General features: G+C 44.1%; 1 protein-coding gene across 3 annotated transcripts in view; it reads left to right on the top strand.

The window, feature by feature from the left end:
• The window catches only part of khdrbs2 (KH domain containing, RNA binding, signal transduction associated 2), a 565,375-nt gene that overhangs the window by 475,627 nt on the left and 63,170 nt on the right, over positions 1-26,578 (top strand). For all 3 annotated transcript variants that reach the window (XR_009514410.1, XR_009514409.1, XM_059982275.1), the window contains exon 8: positions 10,402-10,460. Coding sequence is in view for 1 of the 3 variants with exons in the window: in XM_059982275.1 (XP_059838258.1) it covers positions 10,402-10,460 (59 nt within the window). In the remaining 2 variants the exon portion in view is untranslated. The remainder of the gene's footprint in view (positions 1-10,401; positions 10,461-26,578) is intronic.

Here is a 26,578-nt window from a genome sequence, read left to right as displayed (position 1 = left end):
AGACCCGACGCAGATTGGGGGACCACTTTGTCGAGCAACTCCGCTCCGTCCATCACAATAGACAGGACCTCCCGGTTGCCACCCACTTCAACTCTGCCTCTCATTCCCACTAGCTATGTCCATACATGGCCTCCTCTACTGCCATGATGAGGCCAAACTCAGGTTGGAGGAGCAACACCTCATCTACCATCTGGGTAGCCTCCAGCCTGGTGGTATGAATATTGAATTCTCCAATTTCCGGTAATTCCCTCCCCCTCCCCCTATCCCAGGTCCCTCTCTGCCTCTCTCCCCTTTCAACTTTCTGCTTCTTTATCTCCACAGTTCTTTCATGCTTATCCCCTCCCCCTCCCCCTTTATCTTTCCTCTGATTGGTTTTCCACCTGGCGCCCCTAGGTCCTACCCCCTCCCCAATCTCTATTACTGGGCTTCGGTCCTCTCTTCCCACCCATTCCTGATGAAGGGTCTCGGCCCGAAACGTTGGCTACTCTTTTCTCACGGATGCTGCCTGACCTGCTGAGTTCTTCCAGTGTTGTGTACATATTCTATTATCTAGAATTGCCAGGATTTACCGAAGGATCCTTTGTTCTCCCACAGCCTCCTGTGTGCCCAGTTTGACTCCTAGAACACAGCCAGCCTTTCTAATCAGTTTATTGAGCCTGTTGGCATCACCATGTTGATGCCATTGCCCCAGCACATTGCCCCAGATTGTACTGGTGACAACAGACTGGTAGAATAGGTCAAGGAGAGGCCTGCATACTCCAAAGGACCTCAGTCTCCTTAGAAAGTTGAGGGAACTCTGGCCCTTCTCGTACACAGCCTCTGTGTTGGTGCTACACTCAAGTCTGTCAGGCAGATGCACCCCCAGGTACTTGTAGGTCCTCACCACTTCCACATCCTCACCATCAATAGCAACAGGGAGCAGTGCAGGCTTAGACTTCCTAAAGTCCATCACCATCTCCTTACTGATGTTGAGCTACAGATCATACAGCTTGACCATTTGACAGAGTCCTCTACTATGGCCCTAATACTAAGCTGAGAGGGGATAACTGTAAAGACGATAGACGGGACAAGTTTTTTACCCAGTGAGCGGTTGGGTGCCTGGAATTCGTTACCATGGATGGTAATACAGGCAGACATGATAGAGGCATCTAAGAGGCTCATAAATAGGCACATGAATATGCAGAGAACAGAGGAATATGACAGAAGGGATCTGTATAATTGAGCATCATTTTGGCATAACATTGTGTGCTGAAAACCCTGCTCTTGCGTTGTACTGGTCTATTTCTGTGGGTAAATTTGCAATAATTACAACATTTAAGATGCTTTTGGAGTGGTACATAAAGGATTATAACTGAAGCTGGGCTGGCAGGGAGAATTCAATAGTCAGCTTGGACCAATTGGGCTAAAGGGCTTGGCTCTGTACTGTATTAGTCTATAAAACTATGACACTTGCTTGACAAACTTTCACTAAAGACTTAAACTTTTAAGTTAACTTAACATCTACTATCTTTGTGCAAAGTGTTCAGTGCTGATCTTGTCATTCTGCCTTCTCCCACATTTGAAAAGCTTCCTTATTGGAAGCCTTGTGATCCTCCCTTTGTGCTTTGAAATTTTGCAGCCTTGCCTGTGTCTTCATTGAAGTGCTATTCAAGGAGGATAAACTTATTCAGCTTTATTGAAACCTCCATTTAAAAGATTAGTTTTATTTGTCATATGTACATCAAAACATACAGTGAATGCCACGTTAGCGTCAATGACCAAGACGGTCCAAAGGTGTGCTGGTGGCCAGCCCACAGTGTCACCAGGTTTCCAGAGCCAATGTAGCATGCCCACCTGTGGGTGGGGGGAAACTGGAGCACCTGTAGGAAACCCACGCGGTCACGGGGAGAATGTAAAAACTCCTTACAGAGAACAGCAGGAATTGAATCCCAAACAAGGGCACTGTAAAGCGTTATGCTAACCATTATGCTACTGTGTCGCCTGCAGTTTTAGCCTGTCTTACCCCGGCAGTGTAGTCGTTCACCCTATCTATGTCGCATTTGATTTTATACACCTCCATGAAGCCCTGCCAAAAGGTTTCAACACGAAACGTCGACTGTACTTTTTTCCACAGATGCTGCCTGGCCTGCTGAGTTCCTCCAGCATTTTGTGTGTGTGGCTCAGACTTCCAGCCTCTGCAGATTCTCTCTTGTTTTCAGTAAGGTCTTACCTCAGTTTCTCTCATATTAGTCCCTCCCCTCACCCCCACAAACAATTGTTTCAAGACTCATGAATCAACTTCATTTGTCATATACAATTAGATATATAAGGAATTTGCTGTGATGTGTTGAAAGTAGATTTATTATCAAGGTGCATTTAAGTCACCATATACTAACCTGACATTCATTTTCCTGGGAGCTCTTGCAGTTGATACAAAGAAACAATGGATTCAATGAAAACCTGCACACAGGCAAAGACAGGCAGCCAATATGGAAAAGTAGACAAAGTAGGCAATACAGGAAAAATAACAATCAATCAATAAATAGATAGATAGATAAATAAATAACAAACAAACACGAGAACATGGGTTGTAGAGTCCTTGAAAGTGAGTCCATAGGTTGTGGAACCAGTTCAGAGTTGAGGTGAGTGAAGTTATCCACGCCAGTTTAGGTGCCTGATGGATGAAGGGAACAATTGTTCCTGAACCTGACGGTCTTGGACCGAAGACTACTATACCTCCTTCCTGATGGCAGCAGTGAGAAGAGAGTGTGGCCTGAATGATGGGCATCATCCAAGACAGTACAGGCCTACAAAGTACCCAGGACATCATCAAGGAGCGGTGTCTCAGAAAGGCAGTATCCATTATTAAGGACCTCCAGCACCCAGGGCATGCCCTTTTCTCACTGTTACCATCAGGTAGAAGGTACAGAAGCCTGAAGTCACACACTCAGCGATTCAGGAACAGCCTCTTCCCCTCTGCCATCTGATTCCTAAATGGAATTTGAACCCTTAACACTACCGCACTTTTTAAAAAATATATAGAATTTCTGTTTTTTGCAGAATTTTTAATCTAATCAATATACATATACCGTATAAAGTATACTGAATAAGATTTACTTATTTATTTTTTTTCTTCTTTATTATGTATTGCATTGAACTGCTGCTGCTAAGTTAACAAATTTCAAGTCGCATGCCGGTGATAATAAACCTGATTCTGATTTAGCCAGATTTTCACTCCTGTTTCTATATGTCGATTTGTCACCACCTATGTTTCGGTCAACAACAATGGTATCGTCAGCAAACTATTAATGATATGACATGCTAAAAAAGCAACATCATTCAACAGGTATAAAGAATAAATAATTATATTTTAAAAATAAAGTTAGAAATTAAAGTACCTTTTTATTCAAATGTGCATAAATACATAAATAGCAGCAATGTAAACGTGCAGTACAGAGACTGGGGTATTAGCCAGAGGGGGTGGGGGTAAGGGCTAACTGGAAAGGTTGATCAGATTAACCGTCTGGGGTAAGAAATTTATAAGATGGTGTAAAGTTTTTGTTTTAATAGGTTCTTCACCTTGTCATCAGATTTCTGAATGGACAATGAACCCACAAACACTATCTTTTCTCTCCTTTTGCACGACCTATTAAACTTTTCTATACACCATATTCTGTATTTCTCATTGTAATTTATAGTATTTTTAATGTATTGTACTGTACTGCTTCTGCTAAACAACTAATTTCATGACATATGTCAGTGATAGTAAACCTGATTCCGAGTTCAAATGTGCTTATCAGAACGGAGCTTTTCGGAAAGGCAGTTTTCAAGATAACTTTGGAGGTTGATGAAGTCCATTGGTACATGCTAGGTTATAACAACTCACTGTGTGGAAATCTGTGTCCTCTCTCACCTGGTGCTCACGCTACCCAAGCCTACATTATGCACCCCTGTCAGTGAAGCAGTTCCTTCTTTTACTTTTTCTGTGGCTCTTCACTTCATCAATGGCACCAGAATATATGCTGCTGATGTCCTTGTATTAAAGTACCTTATCTACACCCTTTGAAGTCAGTCCTTTCAAACAGTAATCTCCTTCCTTATCCACTGCCAGGATCACTCCTCCTATTCTCACAGACTGCATCAGTCTTCTTGCTTTTTGTTTCTCCCTTTGGAGGGATTGATTTTTCTCAGTGCTTTCAAATGAAAAGAGCTCTTCAGAAATATCAGGCTGCAAAAAAGAAAACAAACTTATGGTTTCTCTAATGTTTGCAATGGACCCCCCCTAGAAATGGCAAAAAAATTTTCAGCCAGTGAAGTGCTTACAACGTGTAACGTATATCAGGAAACGCTGCTGACATTTTCAGCACAGCAATATCACATCAAAGGTGATGAGGGTACAGGACTGTGCAAAAGTCTTAGGTACACACACACACACACACACACACACACACACACACACACACACACACACACACACACACAGACACACACACACAGACAGACACACACACTCACTCACACACACACTCACACACACATAAACACTCACACACACTCTCTCACACACACACACACACACACAGACACACACACACACAGACAGACACAGACACACACACACAGACAGACACAGACACACACACACACACAGACACACACACACACACTCACTCACTCACACACACACTCACACACAAACACACACACACACACACCACTGTATTTGTCAATGTGGAGTGGAGAATGAGTTTGTAAATCTGGCACGAGTAAAGGATGGTGAGGATGGAGTGAGGTGGGATAGGGGGCACCAATAAACCAGTTGTTTATTGTTATTGTTAAAGAAGGAGTGTCAGGCGGGTATAGTGGCAAGGGAGCAGACACACCCAGCCCTGAGACACCAGTCATGGTGATTTGATTCCAAACAATTGGTTTATTGATCATTACAGAATGTCTCTCTGGTTCTTCCCATTCCCTCTCCTCTCCCTTCCTCTTTTCCCAACCACGATTCCCCTCTCTCTGCCTCCTTTCCCCCACTCTCAGTCTGCAATAGTGATTCATATCAGAATCAGGTTTATCATCACTCACATACGTCATGAAATTTGTTTTATTTTGCGGCTGCAGTACAGTGCAATACATAAAATGACTACAGTACTATGCAAAAGTCTTAGGCACCTTAACTATACACATATGTATGCCTGAGACTTTTGCGCAATTCTGTAATCACTTGATAATCTATTTTTCAGTGGTGTTGACTGATGGTGACCAGACTTGCATCAGCATTTGGTATGGAGGGACTGCTGCACAGGATTGGAAAAAAGCTGCAGAGAACTGAGAACTCAGCCAGCTCCATCATGGGCTCTAGCCTCCCCTCCATCAAGGATATCTTCAAAAGGCAAGGCCTCAAAAAGATGGCATATATCATTAAGGTCCACCACCACTCATGATATGCCCTCTTCTTATTACTACCCAGCAAGGTGGTACAGGAGCCTGAAGACACACATTCAATGTTTTAGCAACAGCTTCTTCCCTTCTGCTGTCAGATGTCTGAATGGACCATGAACCCATGACCAGAGCCTCACTATTTTTGCTCTCTCTTTGCACTGCAAATATATTTATGTACAGCAAACATGTGTGCATGTATGTTGTCAAAAGTATTGCTTTGTATCAGCAGTACAATGCAATACATAAAATATACAATAAATTACAAAGAGAAATATATATTAACTACAAATTCCATGACATCTTTCTGTGATAATAAACTGATTCTGATGCTGCCTTTGCAGAGGTACTGTCTACAAAACACACTGCAGTTTCTCACTCAGGTTACACTAGGTGATAATCTGGTTATTGCTTGGTCTTTGTAAATGGTCCCGTAATTAGGCTAGGATTAAATTGTGGGATTGCTGGGCAGCATGGCTCGAGGGCTTACTCCGCGCTGAATCTCAATAAATAAATAATAAACCTCTAACTAATTCTGATTCTCTTTCAGATAGATATTGACCAGGGAAGATTTATTAAATTAAGGTCACAGTAAGTGTTAACTGTGTGAGTGCAGAGCCCCAATGCCAGGAGAGTCAGCATGGAGTTTCTAGTTCTGGAGTGGGGCTGTTAGTAACTGCCCCCTGGGCCACTGTCCCACTGTGATGCTAGTGGGAATTCCTAAACTGGCATTGCTAGAAAATGGGGAAGGTGGGGGACAGGGCAGGAGCCTCAAACGGTCACTGGATCATTACAGCCTAGAAAGTTCAGTGAAGAGTTGACCCTGGTCACTCCCATGCAGGAAGGTCAGGCTTAAACTTTTCATTCTATAAATACAATTTATTCACCATAGTATGTGCAGGAAATGCCTTTCTCTGCATTTGAAAAATTAATCCAATACAAAGTTCAGTGTGCAACATCGATTCATGTGCCCAGCTACGGTGAGGTACAGGGTCAGTGAAAAACTTGCAACAGCATCACAGACACGTAGCTTCAGACAATAAACAGAATACAAATTCTTGTTTTCTGTTACAGAATACATCATTTTTATCAAAATTAACTTTATCCATAGTAGAAGTATTTACAAGAATTAACCATGCTGTTGCTTTGCAATCTTACATTCATGGTAATACTTTCAGTACTGTTCTATTACTGTACATTCCTACACACTGCTGCTATTCATGATACCCTCTGGTGCAGTACACTTCCACAATGATTGAGGGCTTCCTCAGTCAACCTGGCCCCTACCTCTCCAGTAACAGAAGAACCCTACACTCTGGTCCTTTCCTACCCAGCCAACAGAATGAATCTGTGAAGTGTTTGAGAGTCTATTAGACAGAACCCAGGCCTCAGTTCAATGCTGATATGACCCTTCACCGTGGTCCCTCCTCGCAAAGCCTTTGAGGTGGCAGCACCAAGCTCCAGTGCATCCGTCAGCATATGCTCCTGCATCCTGGAATGTGCCAGTTGATAGCCTGCCTTGGTGGATATCTAGCGCGAGGACTGCGATGCAGACCAAAATGTAAATCCAGGTCCCAACTGTTATCAGGCTGTGAGAGTGATTTGCAGCCATTCAGAATTGGAATTTCGTTTACTCTCACTGACATATCTTGTGAAATTTGACATTTTGTGCAGTAGTACAGTACCGGACTTAGCAAATATTTTAAGTCACAATAAGAAATAACATAAATAAGTAGTGCAAAAGAGGAGCAGTGAGGACCGTTCTCAGAAATCTGATGGCAGAGGGGATGACGTTGAATGTGTGTCCTCAGGCTGTGGTACCTCCTCCCTGATGGTAGCACTGAAATGAAGACACATCCCAGATAATGAGGGTTCTTAATAATGGATGCCACCTTTGTGAAATACTACCTTTTGAAAATGTCTTCATTAGTGGTGAGGGTTGTGCTCTTGATGGAACTGGCTGAGTCTACAAATCTCTGCAGCCTCTTTCAGTCCTGTGCATTGGATCCTCCGCACAACATTTGTAGAAATTTGCTGGAGTCTTCGGCAACATACCAAATCTCTTCAAACACCTAGTGAAGTATAGTCACTGGCTTGCCTTCTTCCTGTTTGCATTAATATGTTTGACCAGAGCCTGGCACAAACAGCCCTGCTGGTTACAGTTCTACTGATAGATTATATCCAATGTAGTGACCAACAGCCGAGAAGCTTTGTCAGCCTCACACTGATAGATGCTCAAGTGCCCTGTCATACTGTCCTAGCTGCTTCCCTCTCCTGCTGTGAGTGCAAACTTGTTGTGTCCACTGCAGGAAGGAAGGAATAGTTCTGAGTAATATTAACTAATTTGGAAAATTCATCCAGTCTCAAACGTGCAGCGGAATTGAAACCATGCCTTTATTTTGTTTATCAAGATTATTTTTTTTTAAAAGCTGGCGCAGTATTGGTGGTTTGATCTCGGACATGACCTTTCAACCTTTAACCCTATGCCCTTGTTGGTTCAATGATGAGGCATACAGCTGACACTGTGCATGTTGAAACTTGAGGATCAGGATTAATGGCAGGATGCTAGGCAATATGGAGGAACAAGGGATCTTGGAATCCACAGGAGGGCGTAATTTTAAGGTGATTGGAGGAAAGAATGGTGGGGGGGATGTCAGCGTTAAGTCTTTTAAATAGGGAGTGCTGGGTTCATGCAACGTGCTGCCAGAGGTGGCAGTAGAGACAGGTGCACTGAGGATATTTAAGAGTTTCTTAGCTAGGTGCAAGGATGATAGAAAAATGAAGGACCGCATGGGAGGGGAGGGTTAGATTGATCTTCAAGTATGTTAAAGGGTCAGCACATCATAGACAGATGGACCTGTACTGTGCTGTAATGTTCTGTGTTTTGATCATTCTGAATGAGCTCCTTCCTTGGCCTTAAATGGTGGCTGAGCCTCCCCTCTCAGTCTCTAAGACGACCTCTGGCTCAGTAGCACACTGATACTGATTCTCCTCCAGTTCTGAGACCTCGAACACCCCATTTATATTGAACCACCACCGGCAGCCATCCTCCAAGTGGCTCTGTATTCCAAATGCTGCATGCTTCCCTCCCTCCCTTTCACTCTCCCTCCGTCCCTCTCTGTCTATCTCTCTAATATACTGTAGCACTCACCAGTTTGGTTCAAGCTTCAACTGACTTGCCCCAAAATGATGGTTGGTGTGGAAGGTTGTGAATGGCCTGCTGAACATTTTAACTGTTCCTCAAAGAGATGATAATGCTGTGATCAATGCCCGCCATCACTGAGAGATGGACCCTGAGGTAATATTTACGTGCCATGGTAGTGTGGCACTAATACAGCTCGGCACGTTCCAGAGCTTGGAGTTCATTTCCAGTGCTTTTCTGCAAGGAGTCTCTGCATGTTCTCTCCATGGAATGCGGGTCCTCTGGTTTCCTCCCACAGTCTTTTTTTTTGGTAATTTATTTTCTTATTGAAGTTCATCATCAAACAAACATTTCCATAAGATGTATTTCAGACATTGTACATATATATGATATAATCATATATATCACAAATCTCCTGAAAGTATTTATCTGAGGTATACACTTACAGAAAAGAGAGGAAAGAAAAATCAAGCAAAAGGAAAGAACTATGTACAAGTAGGGAGTGATCTTTTTTTTAACAACATATTCATTGATTTGTGAGAATAAAATCAGGCCTATGAAGCATTAGGTAGTTAAACCACTTTTCCCAGTATGAATCAGCTTATGATTAACAGATGCTGTTATCTTCTCCAAAGATAGATAGTATGTCTAAAAACATACTGAGTAGGTTAATTGGTTGTTGGAAATTGTCCCATGATTAGGTTAGGGTTAATTGGGGTTGTGGGGGCTTGCTGGGACGGCTAGGCTCGAAGGTCTGGAAGGACCTACTCTACCCCGCATGGTTCCTGGTCTCTGGATGTACACATATACAAGTGTTATCAAAGTGCTGGAGGAAGTGAGCAGGGCAGGCAGAATCTATGGAGGGAACAGACAGTTGACATTTCAGGCTGAGAGTCTTCATCTCATTTGCTAAATGATTTCAGAATTTGTGCACACAAGTCCTGACATTGTCAGTTCAAGTATACTCACTGTGGATATCTGACTGTCCTCCTTCAGTTGTTCTGAACAAAACTAGACAGAGATCCCTCCACAGAACCACCCTCACTGAGAAGGATCCAGGCCAAAGGGCTTTAAAAACAATTCAGGTAGTAGTTTATCATAGAACAATGAGACTGAGCTCCGCTGACTGAAAAAACAGACCAATTTACACCAGTTGTCTAACCCCCCACCCATAAAAAACATGCTAATAAAATTAATCAGATTTATATTAATTCATTAGTCAGATGTTCCTCCTTATAGTTTATGAAGTTATTATCTGTTAATGGAGTTCACAAGTGTGTACAATACAGGGTAGATTGTTGCTAGTAAAACAGTCACAAACTTGCAAATAGAACCAGCGAGTGAACTTGTGTGGCTCTCCACCACGTGGTAGAGTCCAGTTGACTCAAGGTTTGGATTGAGAAAGTTTGTTTCCCTGGTGAATGACCTGTTAGGAAAGGCTGTACCTATCTGAGCCATAACCTGTACCAGCTGAACCTCCATGCTGTAAAGTTCAAACTGCTCTGCTGCTGTTGACAGTCAAAAGCTTACAGGCCAGGAAGCAGCTGATATCCTATACAAAGTTCTTCTGGTGAATCTAAAGTTGAAAGTCCTGCACGTGGCTCAGTCCATGGTCTCATTAAACAAGAGGAGTAGAAAATATGGTTTCAGTGCCTTAGATGGACCTCTTCTGTGATAAGTGCACTCCATCTTATAGAAGAGCCCTGTCAATAAAATGATACTTACTTTGAGAGAGAATACTAAACAGATACATACATATATAATAATGTATGTATCAGTATAGAAGTTTCTGTTTTCCAAAGAGTTGTTTTTCACTTTATCCTCTGTTTTTGACATTGCAGTGGCCCTGAATATTACGACTATGGACATGGAACAAGTGAAGAAACCTACAACAGTTATGGTAAACCCAGTTCCACTTTCTCTTTATTAATGATTGAGTGTGCATAGGAAAATGGATGCCTCCAAAGCTTTAGGTCATGATGAAGGGTTTTGGCCCGAAATATTGCCTCTTTATTCCTCTACATAGATGAGTTCCTTCAGCACCTTGTGTGTGATACACTGGATTTCCATCTTCTGCAGGATTTCCTGTGTTTCAGCTTTAAGTCCATGCACTGGTTGAGTACCTCTAATCTCAGTCAGGGATTGAACAAAGTCAAAGTCAAGGCTGGCTGAATTATCATATGTACGTGTATTAATGGGTTCAGTGAAAAACTTACTTCTATCAGCATCACAGGCACATAAACAGCTTCACAAGAAAAACATAAACATGAATTATGAATGATTTATACATGAAAAAAGCACAATTAAAACAAAGTAGAAGTTTGTTTTAGTGCAAAATGATTAACGTGATCATGGTGTTGAGCTGATCATAGTGTTGTGCCAGTTTACCAGCCAGCACAACAGTCATCACCACCACAGTAGGTACAGAGTAGCAGTGATTAGTGTTGTGCAGTTGGTTCAACAACAAAGTAACACACACAAATTGCTGGAGGAATAGTATAAGGAGAAGAGGTGAACTATTAGCAGCATGATCATCTTTCTCTTGTGTGCCTTTTTATTTTCAATTAAGATGTTGCTAATAATGAAGGACAATGACATCAGACCAAAGAGGATATGGCAGAGATGGTTTTCTCTGGGAGCTGACAATGGCAGAGGTGGTTTTCTGTGGGAGCTGACAATGCAGAAATGGTTTTCTCTGGGAGCTGACAATGGCAGAGATGGTTTTCTGTGGGAGCTGACTGAGGAAGAGAAGAGTATAATGATGTGTTGATAGGGTAAGGTGAAAAGGGATAGCAAGAGGTTTGTGTGAACTGTTGGGCCTTAATGGTCTTTCTGTGTGTTGCTCCTGATAATCCTGGTTCAGAGGAAGGGCATTTATTCTCTATAGTTTAACAGTTGGACTTACTTTAATAAAACATGGCTTTAGACTGCACAAAAATCACCTTTGGTCAGTCTTTTGACTCTACCCAACATTCCATAACACCATAAGACACTAGGAGCAGAAACTAGACTATTCAGACCATTGAGTCTGCTCTGCCATTCCATTATGAATGATTTATTGTCTCACTCAACCCCATTTGCCTACCTTCTCCCGTTAGCCTTTGACGGCCAGACTAATCAAGAACTATCAACCTCTGCTTTAAACTTACCCAAAGACTTGGTCTCCACAGACATCTGTGGCAGTGAATTCCATAGATGTCACACATCCTTATCAAAGCAGTGCCCAGGACAGTAGGCTCCCCTCCCATCATCACCTAGGCATCAATGTTGAGCCAGGTAATCCACAGCCTTGCCAGCTTGCTGCCTGTGAGCCATGCACCCCTTCTCATCAGCATTTGGAAGTCTGCCAGCTTTCCCTCAGTGATTTTTCCCTTTGCCTTCAATCACACCCAACCACTCATCCATGCCTTTGCTCTATTTAATTCTCTTTCAGTTGCAACACCCATCTGTAAAAGTCAGCTGTGTCTGACCACACATCAAGTCCTGTTCATCCTATTCACCATCCCCTGCGTTGTTAAATTGCTGAGACTTCTACACAGGCATTGCTTCCATTAAAAATTCCTCTGCACCTCCTAATCCCTTCTGATTTCACCATTTTTTCCTACCTCACGGGAGCATAGCAGTTAGTGTAATGCTATTATCGTGCCGGACTGGGCTTTGATTCCTGGTGCTGACTGGAAAGAGTTTGTATCTTCTCTCAATGACCACATAGGTTTCGTCCTGGTGCTACGGATGGCTCCCATATTCCAAAGACATACGTGTAGCCTTAGTGAGTTGTGGGCATGCTATGTTGGCAACACTTGCAGACTGTCCAGCTCAGTCTTGCTGATTTGATTTGAAGCAAATGATGCATTTCCCTGTATGTTTCAATGTACATGTGATAAATAAAGCTAACCTTTAATCCTGGTTAAGTTTGTTCCACGTCCAACCTCAGGTTTTATCAGCCCACCTTTGACACCTATACCATCAACCAGATCAGAGTCAAGCTTGGAATTCTTTGGCTGAAACTCTATCTTTCCTTAATGAAGATGCTTCTTCAACAAAGTTGTTTACTTTTAATTTCAGAAATGTATTTTTTAATCATTTATGCAGTAAATGTAACCAGCACAAGTCGTTTTCAATATTCATTACACCATCAGTTCAGTACACTTACAATTGGTCACTGTCACTTATGCTTCCCCAAACGATGTAGCTGTGAGGTGCTTGAGAGGCAGTTACACTGGGCTCAGATGCTCAGTGACAGAGACACATAGACGATAACAGCAATAAAACTAACTCTTCAGCCCAACTTGTTCATGCCTGCCAAAGTGACCGCCGGTCCCATCTCTAAATATTCATTTCCTTAAATCCGAATAAACCTGAAATGGTCTAATTCGGGGGTCGGCAACCCGCGGCTCCGGAGCCACATGTGGCTCTTTTACGTCTGTGCTGCGGCTCCCTGTTGCTTTGGGAAATAATTGGTTGTGGCGACCCTTTTCCTGGCACATCCGAACCGACTCACAATTAGATAGCCTACGGGGGTTTGCGAGCACAGAGCTTTGGAGCCTCTGCGCCATGGGGGGCAGGTTGAGGGAGGCTTAAAAGTGAGGCTGAAAATTTCGAATAATGTTTTTTCCTTCGACTGCAGTTACCAACTCCGTGTCGTAATTTTAGCGCTGCGTGTAGCACACCGCTACATGGTCAGTATTTAATTAAAATGTATTTTATGTTAGTTTGTTAGTTTTTGAAATGTAATTCTAAATTTGAAGATTATGGTGTTCTTGTACAATCTAAATAAGACGTTGTGGTGACAAATTTCCAGACACATCCGAACCGGCTCACAATTAGCCAGCGTTCAGGCTAAAGGAGATAGCCTACGGGGGTTTGTGAATACGTGTCTTTTGCAGCATCCGCGCCCAAGGGGGGCGGGTTGAGGGAGGCTTAAAAGCAAGGCTGTTTCGTTCGAATAAAGCTATCTTTGACTGCAGTTTACTGACTGCGTGTAGAACACCGCTACAACGTGTTTTTATCGCTGGCTGTCCAGAGGGAAGGTGCTGAAACGCTTTGTCGCGTGTCTGGAAGAAGTGAAAACTTTCCTGGGCAGCAAAGGGCCCACCTTTCCTGAGCTGGAACAGCCAGAGTGGCTGAAAAAGCTACACTTCATGGTAGACATGACAGCGCACCTGACACGCTGAACACAGCTCTTCAGGGGTAAGGATGTACAGCCCTGCACATGTTGGAGGATGTTTTGGCATTCGAGCGCAAGTTGACGTTGCTTGCCAGAGATTTACAGAAAGGCACATTGTCTCACTTCCCCAATTTGAGAGAGTTCAAACAAGGTCACGACATGATAAATTCGGAGTATTTACATTCTGCAATCATCGCAATGCAAACATCGTTTGGGAAACGCTTCTGTGAGTTCAGAGAGGAAAAAAAACACATTATCCTTCCCGGTCACTCCCCTAAGCATCGATCCATCCCTACTGAATACGACTGCATTGTCAGGTGTGAGTCAACCTGAACAAGTATGATAAATATTTTAATTGCCTATTATTTTACGTTTATTCATATGTTTTCATTGTTCAGTGAAATAGTCCTTTCATTTTTCAGGTTGACAGCTGCCTGACGTTATTTTTGGTTTGCTGCTGGCGGCAAATTTAAGTTTGGCGTTTTTCATAAATACAAGAAGGACTCAAATAGACGTTGAGTATTTTACTTAAAAGTAACCTTCAACCCAATGTCTTTTTTTCGGAGTTCAAAATGTTTTTGTTGCATGCAGAAATGTAATTTCGTTTTCTCTGCAGGAGTTCATCAATTTCATAAATGCAACACATTATAGTTTGTTTATACATAGCATAAAGGCAAAACAAAACGTTGTATGCAGTGTTATTTCATTTTAAATGTCAAACGGGTTTTGCGGCTCCCAGTGTTTTCTTTTCTGTGGGAAACGGGTCCAAGTGGCTCTTTCAGTGGTAAAGGTTGCTGACCCCTGGTCTAATTGTACCTGCCTCAAATACTTTGTGGCAGCTCATTCCATGTAAGCACCACTCAACGTGTGAAGAAGCTGCCCTGCAGATCCTTTCTAAACAATAGATAATAGGTGCAGAAGTAGACCATTCGGCCCCTCGAGTCTGCACCGCCATTCTGAGATCATGGCTGATCATTCACTATCAATACCCAGTCCCTGCCTTGTTCCCATATCCCTTGATTCCCCTATCCATCAGATATCTATCTAGCTCCTTCTTGAAAGCATCCAGAGAATTGGCCTCCACCATCTTCCGAGGCAGTGCATTCCACACCTCCACAACTCTGGGAGAAGAAGTTCTTCCTCAACTCTGTTTTAAATAACTGAACTCTTATTCTCAATCCATGCCCTCTGTTACTGGACTCTCCCAACATCTGGAACATATTTCCTGCCTCAATCCTATCAAATCCTTTAATTATCTTAAACGTTTCAATCAGATCCCCTCTCAATCTCCTCAATTCCATTGTGAACAAGCCCAATCTCTCCAATCTCTCTGCGTAAGACAGCCCTGCCATCCCAGGAATCAACCTAGTGAATCTACGCTGCACTTCCTCAATTGCCAGAATGTCCTTCCTCAAACCTGGAGACCAAAACTGTACACAATATTCCAGGTGTGGTCTCACCAGGGCCCTGTACAAATGCAAAAGGACATCCTTGCTCTTGTACTCAATTCCCCTTGTAATAAAGGCCAACATTCCATTTGCCCTCTTCACTGCCTGTTGCACTTGCTCATTCACCTTCATTGACTGATGAACTAGGACTCCTAGGTCTCTTTGCATTTCTCCCTTACCTAACTCTACACCGTTCAGACAATACTCTGCCCTCTTGTTCCTGCTTCCAAAGTGGATAACTTCACATTTATTCACATTGAATGACATCTGCCAAGTATCTGCCCACTCCCCCAGCCTATCCAAGTCTCCCTGTATTCTCCTAATGTCCTCTTCGCATGTCACACTGCCACCCAGTTTAGTATCGTCAGCAAACTTGCTGATATAGTTTTCAATGCCCTCATCTAAATCGTTGACATAAATCGTAAAGAGCTGTGGTCCCAATACAGAGCCCTGTGGTACCCCACTAGTCACCTCCAGCCAGTCCGAGAAACACCCATTCACTGCTACCCTTTGCTTTCTATCTGCCAACCAGTTTTCTATCCATGTTGAAACCCTGCCCCCAATGCCATGAGCTCTGATTTTACTCACCAATCTCCTATGTGGCACCTTATCGAATGCCTTCTGAAAATCTAGGTATACAACATCCACTGGCTTACCCTCGTCTAACATCCCTGTTACACCCTCAAAAAACTCCCAACAGATTAGTCAAGCAAACCTTTCTCCTCTCAATTTAGCCTTATGCCCTCTTGTCTTTACGTCCCTTTTCATGGGAAAATGACTGTGTTTTCACCCTATCTATATCCTATGTTGGACCTGGTGATACAAACCAAGAGAATCTTTGGAAGTCAAGAATGAGGCATAAAGCTTAGTGGTTAGGTCCATTTTATTGCTGCAAGAACAAAGAATGAAAGAAGACAAGTTGTGATCATCTCATACATGGACTAGAGACAAACCACATTCCAATGATGAGACATAACCCAGGAATAGCCAGATTCTAATGGTGTGACAACTGCTGCAGAAAAACTGAGAAACGTATAAAAAGTGTAGAATCAGCTCTGTAGTAATGCCAAATTCTGTTGGATGTTTCTATGACCATTTTAGAAAACATGCCATGTAGAGGTGCTATGAAAATGTAAGCTGACTGAGTATAATGCCCCAACGACATGGAGAACTCATGCTGCTTTACTACTGAAGTAACATTTCAACCAACACAGCCAAGGGTGTGCTGGGGGCGGCCCGCAAGTGTTGCCACGTTCGGCACCAACAATGCCATATTCAGCAGAACAACACAAGCAACAACCGGAGAACAACAGCAAAAACACCCTATCACTGACCCACCCATCTGTGTTCCTCAGCCCATCGACTGAGCTCCATTGTGATTCAATATGCCCTCTTTTTCTCCTCTTTCCTTAAATGTCTCTACCATGGGTCACAGTTTCCTGACTGCACCTCCCCCGTCTGTCTCCATCTATCGATCATAGTCCTCGCATAGTGGTTCCAGCCAACACCTTCCAGTCCCTATTTCACCCCCCTCCCCCTTTACACACACAGTCCTTATGCAGGATCTCGACCGCAAAATGTTACCCAACCCGCACAGAATGCTGGTGGAGCTCGGCTGGTCAGGCAGCATCTATGGAGGGGATGAACAGTTGACGTTTCTGGCCGTGACCCTTCACCAGGATCGAAAAAGAAGGGGGCAGAAGCCAGAATAAGAAGGTGGGTGGGAGGAGTACAAGCTGGCGGGTGACAGGTGGAACCAGGTGAGGTGGAAGGAGTGTGGGTGGGGAGGAGTGATGAAGTAAGAAGCTGGGAGGTGACAGGTGGAAGAGCTAAAGTGAAGGAAGGGAAGAAGGAACCTGATAGGAGACAACAGAGAGAGTGGGGAATCAGCGGAAGGTGGTGAGCAGGTCATGATGGAGGAGAAGAGAAGGGGTGAGATGGCCACCAGAAAGGAGGAAAAATTAATGGGGGGGAGGGGGAAGCAAAGGGGAGTAGAGAAATTGATGTTCAGGCCATCAGTTTGGGACTACCCAGATGGAATGTGAGGTGTTGCTCCTCCAACCTACCACATGGTGGCAGTAGAGGAGACTGTGGATAGACAGGAACTCAAATGGAACTGGGTGGCCAGTGGGAGTTCCTGCCTTTTACAACTGACAAGGTGAAGGTGGGGTTACTTTGTAACTATACCCTCTAGTTTTGGACCCTGGGAAAAGGAATATGACCATCCACCTAAACATACCCTTCATGAATTTATAAACTTCTATGAGATCTCCTCTCATTCTCCTGTATTCCTGAGAATATAGATCTCTCTCGATAACTCGGGCCCTCTAGTCCGGGCAGCACCCTCGTAAATCTCTTCCCAACCCTTTGCAGCCTGACAATGCCTTTCCTATACAGGGTGATCAAAACTGTATACAGTGCAGTGTCACCAATAGCTTACATAACCATATAACTATATAACAACTAAAGCACAGAAACAGGCCATCTCAGCCCTTCTACTCCATGCCGAACGCTTACTCTCACCTAGTCCCACCTACCTGCACTCAGCCCATAACGCTCCATTCCTTTCCTGTTCATATACCTATCCAGTCTTTTTTTAAATGACAAAATCGAACCTGCCTCTACCACTTCTACTGGAAGCTACCTGTCTCTGAGTAAAGAAGTTCCCCCTCGTGTTACCCCTAAACTTTTGCCCCTTAACTCTCAACTCATGTCCTCTTGTTTGAATCTCCCCTACTCTCAAATGGAAAAAGCCTAACCACATCAACTCTATCTATCCCTCTCATAATTTTAAATACCTCTATCAAGTATCCCCTCAACCTTCTACGCTCCAAACTTATGCTGTATAACTACAACATGTCCCTCCTCCTAAACTGAACAACTGGATTGAAGAAAGTCCGGTGTGCTAAATGCCCTCTTAATCACCCTGTGTAGCAGTGTGGCCACGTTCAGTGGAACTGTGCACTTGTACTCCCAGGTACCTTTGTTCCACACACAGGTTCTGAGCACCTTCTCATCTCCCAGCTTGAATGCACACACAGCACACTCTTTACAGAAGGAACACAGTGAATGACTTAGACTTCTGAGCTTCTTCCTGCAACTCAGGAGATCCTAAAGCTTCCTACAGCCAACCGAGTGCCTTTGAAAATGCGATCAATGCAGCGACTGATTTCCTGAAACTCTTCCAAGTGGCTGTGAGATAGGTTTGTGAGGGTTAAATTTTGACAAAGATAGAACAGTGCAGCACAGCACAGACCCTTCAGCCCACAATGTCGTGCTGACCTTTTAATCTACTTCGGGGGCACCACAGTGACATAGCGGTTAGCACAATGCTGTTACAGCTCAGGACATACCAGAGTTCGGAATTTGTTCGGATCATTATAAATTGTCCCATGATTAGGTGAGGTTAATTGGGTTTGTCGGGCTGCGGGGACTGCATGGCTCTAAGGGCTGGAATGGCCTACTCAGCACTGCATCGCCAAATAAATAAAGAAATAAAACTCTTAAGAGCAGTCAAAATCTTGCCTGCCACATAGCCCTCTATTTTTCTTTCATTCATGTGCCTATCTGAGTCTGTTAAATGTCTCTAATGTATCCACAACTGTATCTTTACCTCCTTAAAACAAATGAAAGTATATCATTTTGTTGGGGAATTTTGTGTACACACACACACACACCTCCCCCCCCCCCCCCGACTCCTGTGCCTTCCTCCAATCACTTTCACAATATGCTCCCTCATTAGCCATTTCCATCCTAGGAAAAAGTCTCTGGCTGCCCACTCAACCTATGCCTCTTATCATTTTGTACATCTCTATCAAGTTGCACCTCATTCTCCTTCATTCCAAAGAGAAAAGCCTAGCCTTCTCAGCCTATCCTCAAAAAGACATGATCTCTGATCCAGGCAGAATCTTGATAAATTGCCTCTGTGCCCTCTCTGAAGTTTCCACGTCTTTCCTATAACAAAACAACCAGAAATGAACACGAGTCCTAATGAAGGGTCTCGGCCCGAAACTGTACTCTTTTCCGTAGATGCTGCCTGGCCTGCTGAGCTCCCCCAGCATTTTGTGTGTGTTGCCACAATATTCCAGGTATGTTCAAACCCAGGTTTTATAGAGCTGCATCATTACCCAATGGCATTTGAACTCAATCCCCCAACTAACAAAGGACAACGCTCCAGGCACCTTCTTAACCACTTCATGAACTTGCGCAGGATCTTTGACAGATCTATGGACGTGGATCCCAAGATCCCCCTTGATACTGCTAAGAACCCTCCCATTAACCTTGTACTTGGCCAAAGTATAACGTAAATTTTATATTCATCTGAGGGAGCAGACACAGCCTCAGAGTAATGTCTTGTTGAAAAGAAGGCAGCTCCACCATTCCTCCCACCCTTCGTCTCCCAGGGTACTGCCCCCTCGAGGGGCCAGCAGGTGTTTCAGCCTGTCTCTGGAAACAGCTGGGCCCAGACCTCTTTGATGGTGCTACCACTGAGCCATTGATGGCACCATAAACTTCATTTGCAGTAATGCGAAAGTTTGTAGTGCTTTAAATAGTGGAAATCTGGCTGGATTTTTCTGACAAAGTTTGATAACAGGTCAAGAAAAGTAGGGCAGTGCTATTAATTCACCAGCAAAAGATGAGCTTCACCCTTACTGAGCAATGCAGCCAACAGAAGTTAATACAGTTGATATAACAGTTTTTAGATGAGTGGTTATAGTTTTCACAGATCTCTCCATACCCTCTGGCCTCTCGTTTGATATAACCTTCTATAGTTATACCACACCTTCAGCAGGTTCAGGAACAGTTATTACCCTGCAACCATCAGGCTCCTGAACCAGTGTGGATAACTTTACTCACCTAAACTCTGAACTGATCCCACAACCTACAGACTCACTTTCAAGGACTCTGCAACATTTCCTTGATGTTATTTTTTTAAATTGTACAATAAGTTTTCACGTGCATATGGATCGTTTGTCTTTATTTATGTATAATTTTTCATAAATTCTATTGTTTTAATTCTCTGGTAAACACCTGCAAGAAAAGAAATCTCGGAGTAGTATATGGTGACTTTACTCATTGCCCACTTTACCAGGTTCCTCCTGAGTGTATGCTCATGGTCTACTGCTGCTGAAAAAGGTTCAAAGGTCCATTTACTATTATAAAAGTATACAATTCTGAATTTCTTCTTCTCCAGATAACCACGAAACCAAGAAAGAAAAGAAAGGCAGCACGATCATCAACCCCCCCCCCCCCACACACACACACAGATCAATAAACAAAACAGAACAGGCACTTCGGCCCCCGAATCCCCCTCCCCCTACAGAAAAAAAACAAGAAAGATCAGACGAAAAACAGAATATAAAAAACTGTAAAACTGAAAAACAGTCTTTTGTCCAAAACCATATCCAAAAGACAAAAAACCCAGGTAACATTCTCCGAGCACAGTGGCAAGCTGTCCCCTCTAATAGCAGAGCGATCCCCTGCGACCTCGATGTTTCAATCTCCCTTGTCGCTTTAATTGGCAAACAATGGAAGCTTCAATCGGTGAAATGGAGTCGGACGTTAGCTCACACCCCGTCCTGCAACCTGCCCACCATGAGGTTCGCGCATGCTGCCGCTGCCTCGGCCTCCCGGAATCCTCTCAGAGACTGCAAAGCGCTGGTACATCCAAACAGCAAATCACAGGGTCCAACAGCTGCAGACTCGCATCTAAGACAAAAAATAGATAAAAGTGAGATAACACACACAAAATGCTGGCATCTGCAGATTTCCTCATGTTTGCTCTTTAAAAGTGAGATATATGGTTTCATGATCTATCCAGAAGATGTCGACCAAAGGAGTGTTGTACACAGGCAGCATCTTATGTTAAAACCCAACCACTTCAGGTCAAGTGTGTGGTGCATTCAGAGATGCTCTGCCACACTCCACTGTTTGTAACACGTGGTTATTTGAGTTACTCCGTCCTTCTTGACAGCTTGAACCAGTCTGGACATTCTCCTCTGACCTCTCTCATTAACAAGGTGTTTATTTTGCTTTCCATATCTTTCTGTGTAAATCCTAGAGAATATTGCATGAAAATCACAGCAGATCAGTAGTTACTCAAACCACCCTATCTGGCACCAACAATCATTTCATGGTTCCCCATTCTGATGTTTGGTCTGAGCAACCACTGAACCTCTTGACCATGTCTCCATGCTTTTTTTTTGCATTGTGATTCTACCACATGATTGGCTGATTAGATATTTGCATTAATGAGCAGGTGTACAGGTGTACCTAATGAAGTGGCCACTGAGTGTATATGTACTGTGATAAAAATTTACTTTGACTTTGTTATAAAACCTTGCGAAAGTGCCATACTGCTGTGGTTCGGGAATCGGTTTCGCAGCCATCATTGATCCTACACATTGATGATCTATGCCTTCGTCAGCTAAGGCACTAAGCTCGGGAGTTCCCATCCCAAACCACTTCCACCTCTCTATTTTTTCCTCCTCCTTAAAGGTTCCTCTTTAAAACTGTCCCCATGACCAAGATGTGCAGATGAAGTCCTAATGACGGGCCTTGGCCCAAATCTTCGACTGTTTATTTCTCTCCATAGATGCTGCCTGACCCACTGAGTTCCTCCAGCATTGTGTATGTTTTGCTGTGGAGAGAATATATCCTTTTGTTGGAGAATCTAGAACTCAAAGTCACCGTTTATAAATAAGCTGCCGTGTACTCAAGGCAGAGATGAGGAAACATTATTTTTTTTCATGGAGTGTTGGAACTCAATGGGAGCAGAGTCTTTAAATGCAGCTAAGAATAGATCCTGAACAAGCAAAGGTTTGAAGGGGTACAGAGAGTCAACAGCAATACAGAGTTAGAACTGGGTGCAAGCTTCTTGAGGGGCTAGATCAGCTCCTCTTGTTTTTCCTTCACATCTTCACAAGTTTTTGGTTGCATGCACTAATGTTTTCTTCTGTGATCTACTGTAAATTACATCCCAAAATGCATCCACAACCACTCATGCTTTATTTTAAACTATGCTTCAACCACAATATAAATTTAAACCATTCTTGTGGTTTGTGTTACTGAACACAATACTAGTCTTCAAATCCATGTATTTATTTTTTCTTCTTTTTATGTGTACAGGTTAATCAATAGCTCACATTCACTGCTGGACCAGACTGTACGTGGTGTATTGCGAGCAGTATTGTGGGGCCCTTATCTAAACTGAATGTGGTGGCATTAGGGAGGCTCACGAGACTGATCACAGGAATGAAAGGGGTTACATACCAGGTGCATTTTATGGCTCTGTGCCTACACTCACTGGAGTTTAGAAGAATGGGGTTAGAACGTAAAACATAGAAATCAATAGCATATTACAGGCCCTTCGTCCCACAGTGTTATGCCCAACCATGTGACCTGCTTTAGAAACTGCCTAGCACATGGTATCCTCGGGTCTGGCCAGCAGCGATAGTCTAGGGGAAGATAGTCTCTGGCCCCGCCAAACTTGTGAAATCTCATTTGTGGGGATACACCTCATTTGTGTGGTGTTGCCCTGTTACAAATCAGTACCATGAAATATCAGGCAGAGCACCATATGCAATTAAATGACTGAGCTTTATAATTCTTAATTTGACTAAAGGATTAGTAGAGAAAACAAACAGAAAAGGGCCCATATTGGAGCTCACGGTTTTTCTGGTCCGTTAGTTCTCCATCGTTTTCCTCCGAGTGTCGTCAATTCTTCTCTCTCCATATTCAGCCGAACAAAAAACCCGTGAATCCCTCGCTCTTGGGTACACACAAAAGAAAAACACTTCCCTCATTGGACAGCGCACATTCCAAAGCCCCTGTTATCTCCAGTCATAACCAAAACACTGTTGCTACAGAGAAACCATTACATTAGCAGTAAAACATTATAGCGAGTTACACTCTCCCCCCCACCAAATTCAATCATGTCCTCATGACTCTGAGATAATTTGCCAACCCTTCCTGCAAACTACAAAACCCAACCCAGGTGTAAAAGGCGGTGGCATAGCTCTCCAAAGCGGTAGGGGCCACACTCTGTTGCCCCGGTTCTACATAGGCCAGCTTATCCGGTGGTCTGCTGCTTCTCTGAGACCTCCGTATACCATCATCTAGGAGCCACACTCTGTTCCCCCGGTTCTATACAGGCTAGCTTATCCGGTGGTCTGCTGCTTCTTTGAGACCTCCGTATACCATCATCTACCTCTCCATGTTCCGACACTACTGGGGATACTTCCAGTCCACCTGGCGAGACCTCCCCCAGCCTCTCACTCGTGCCCACTGGCAACTCAGATCCCTCTGTCCCTTGGCCACTTCATCCCTTGCAGGGTCCCGCTGGACCCCAGCTGTCCACAGATAGCCCCCCTGATTTCACCTGACTCAACAGGAGAAGGGTTAGGAATTTCTTCTTCAATCAGTGGGGAGTTAGTTAGCAAAAGGCAGCATGTACCAGAACCTCATTCCCTCATCCTCCAAATCAGTGTCCCACTCAGGGGTGAGGGCCAGTCTAATCTCTCCTGTAGTCACCCCGCATTGCCGCAGAATCCTCCTACTGGGTGTAGGCTCCAGGTTGGGCTCTGGGGCAACCTGCACCTCCTGTCCCAGAGGCCGAAGGTGGTTCCGATGGAGAATCTTGACAGGCCCATTCCCATCGTCTGGTTTCACACAGAAAACTCATGCATTTGGCATCTGACTCTCCACTACATAGGGCGTAGTCACCCAGCGTTCAGCCAACTTGTGCTTCCCGGGTAGCCCCAGGTTCCTTATGAGGACTCGGGGTCTCCCAGCAGGAGTTGGGAGAACCTAACCTTTTGATCATACCCCCTGATTCTGCTTGGCAGTCGCAACCTCAACTAATTCATAAGCCCTTTTCAGCTCCCTTCTCATATCAGACACATATTTCAGATGAGTCTTTGGTGGTAGGTTGTCCTTGTCAGTCCCAAGACAAAGGTCTTGCGTCCAAACATCAGAATATGGCGAGTACCCAGTAGCTTCATTTCGGGTACGGTTGTAGCAGTGGACCAGATGTCCAATATGTTGACTCCACCTGCTCTTCTTGCTGATCTCCAAGGTCCCGAGCATGTCCAGCAAGGTCCGATTAAACCTCTTGAGCTGGGGATCACTCTGCGTCTGATAAGGAGTAGTCCTCGACTTCAAGCATGCACAGTAACTTGTGGATCAGCCTACTCTTGAAATCCCGTCCCTGATCACCATGTATCCACCTGGAGAGGCCATAATAAATTAAATACTTCTTCCATAATTCTTTGGCCACCATGGACCCCCTTTGGTCCTTGGTAGGGAAAGCGTGCACCTATCTGGTGTAGTGATCCATGATGACTAAGACATTCACCATATTGCTGGAATCTGGCTGTATTGACAGGAAATCCATACCCACAGGTCCAGGGACCCCGCACTCTGCAAGTGAGACAAGGCAGCTGCCCTGATAGGCAGTGTCTTCCTCTGTATGCATCGAATGCACGATTTGCAGTATTCTTCGACCTCTGGCTTCATTCTGGGCCAGTATGAGTAATCCATAGGTCTTTTGTCCAGCATCATCATAAAGTGACTTCAACACCATCCAATACTTCTCAGGCAGAACCAGCTGGGAACACCAAGGTTGGTCCGGAAGTGAAGTGACCCATATAGGATCCGGTTCCTCAGCTCCAGTCTGGGCCATTCTCTCAATAATGGAGGCAGTAATGTTTCGTCTTCTCTGCTTGGGCCAGGTTTCCCTTTACGACCGCTGACCAAATGGTACTGATGCCCAGGTCATTCGCTGAGCAGCTGCCATTTCCCCAGGACTCAATTCTGGTAACTGGATGTAAATTAAATGGTACAGCAAAGTGTCAAGTATGGGTCTAGTATAAATACCCTCAATCTGTAGCGATACACTGGAGCTTGGCTCCACTAAGGAATATGGTTCTTTACTTTAAGGTGTTCCTTGATATATTGCTGGGAATGTGTGTCCCCCAGATACACCAGGCCATCCCCTCACTGGGTCTCTTTTAAGCTTTCCCAACAACTCTATCTGCTTAGGTACCCGGGGCTCACTCTCCGAGGGGTTTCCCGTCATTCACACTCCCGCCTGAAGTGTCCCTTTTCACCACAGTTATAACAGACAATACTGGCCGCTCCCCTTCTGGTGAGACATCAGCTGCTAGCAGCCGTCCACATAGCCCATCCCCTTAGAGGATCCGCCTCCCTATCAGCTCCATCATATGGGGGGTCATACCCATTGATTATAACCGGGACATCTCAGTTCTCAGCTCTGCACAACCTCCTCTAACACTCCCCAGGACGGGCTATCCATGGTCACTTCACTGCAGGGGACCACGACCAAGGATTGTATCCTGCTGACGGAGGCCTCCGACGCATTCTCCTCCTCTCGTACTTCCATGATCAGCTGAACAAACGGGGGTGGGGTGGGGGGGACATCTTACGAGACAGTCGGAGACCCCAAGCAATCAGGTCCTGGGACTGGGCGCCCTTTGCTATCTGGTCCATTGTTAACTGATCCACCTCAGCAGTCTGAATGGCCCCTCTGTGCCGCAAACAGTTTAGCCTCTCTAGCTGAAAGATGTACGCAGAAATTGAACAACTGGCTCTCAGGCACTTAACAAGAAAAAAAAATTGGAGGCAGAACATTCCAAAACCCCTATTATCTCCAGTCATAACCCAAACACTGCTGCTACAGAACAACAGTGAAACCTTTCCCAGGGCGTTACACACATAATCCTCTATTTTTCTAAGCTTAGTGTATCTATCTAAGAGGCTCTTAAAAAACCCTATTGTATCTGCAATTATCTGGGTTATTGGACATTGAAATCTATTGAATATTGAAAGGGTTATGGTTATGGAGGGGGAGCTTAGGACCAGAGAGCACAGCCTCAGAGTAGAAGAATGTCCCTTTAGAACAGAGATTAGGAGAAATTTCTTCAGCAGAGGGTGGTGAATCTCTGGAATTCATTGCTTCAGATGGCTGTGGAGGCCAACCATTGAACCATTAAAGCAGAATTTGATAGATTCTTGATTATTAGGGGTATCAAAGATTACAGGGAGAATGCAGGAGAATGGGGATGAGAGGGATAATAAATGGTGGAATGCAGTGCAGACTCAATAGGCCGAATGGCCTGATTATTGTCTTATGGGCAGGCATCTTTTAAACCTAGAACTAATGTCTAGATTCATTCCCAATTCCACATGTGAGTGTCCCATTAACAGTGTGAGACCTCACAATTTGTTCTCAGCAGCTCCCACATGAAACGCAAATGATTAACTAATCCTAGTTTTATTCAAAATCGAAGTATCAATGCTGTGAACTAATTCTAGACTCTTGGTGAATTTGCATTTTGTTCAAAGGTACAGTTAATGGCCTTTAAGTAAAACCAGGAAATTCAA

The sequence above is a fragment of the Hypanus sabinus genome, chromosome 10 (genome assembly GCF_030144855.1).
Source record: "Hypanus sabinus isolate sHypSab1 chromosome 10, sHypSab1.hap1, whole genome shotgun sequence".
In the NCBI taxonomy this organism is placed as follows: domain Eukaryota; kingdom Metazoa; phylum Chordata; class Chondrichthyes; order Myliobatiformes; family Dasyatidae; genus Hypanus; species Hypanus sabinus.
This window is presented reverse-complemented; position numbering and strand designations above follow the sequence as displayed.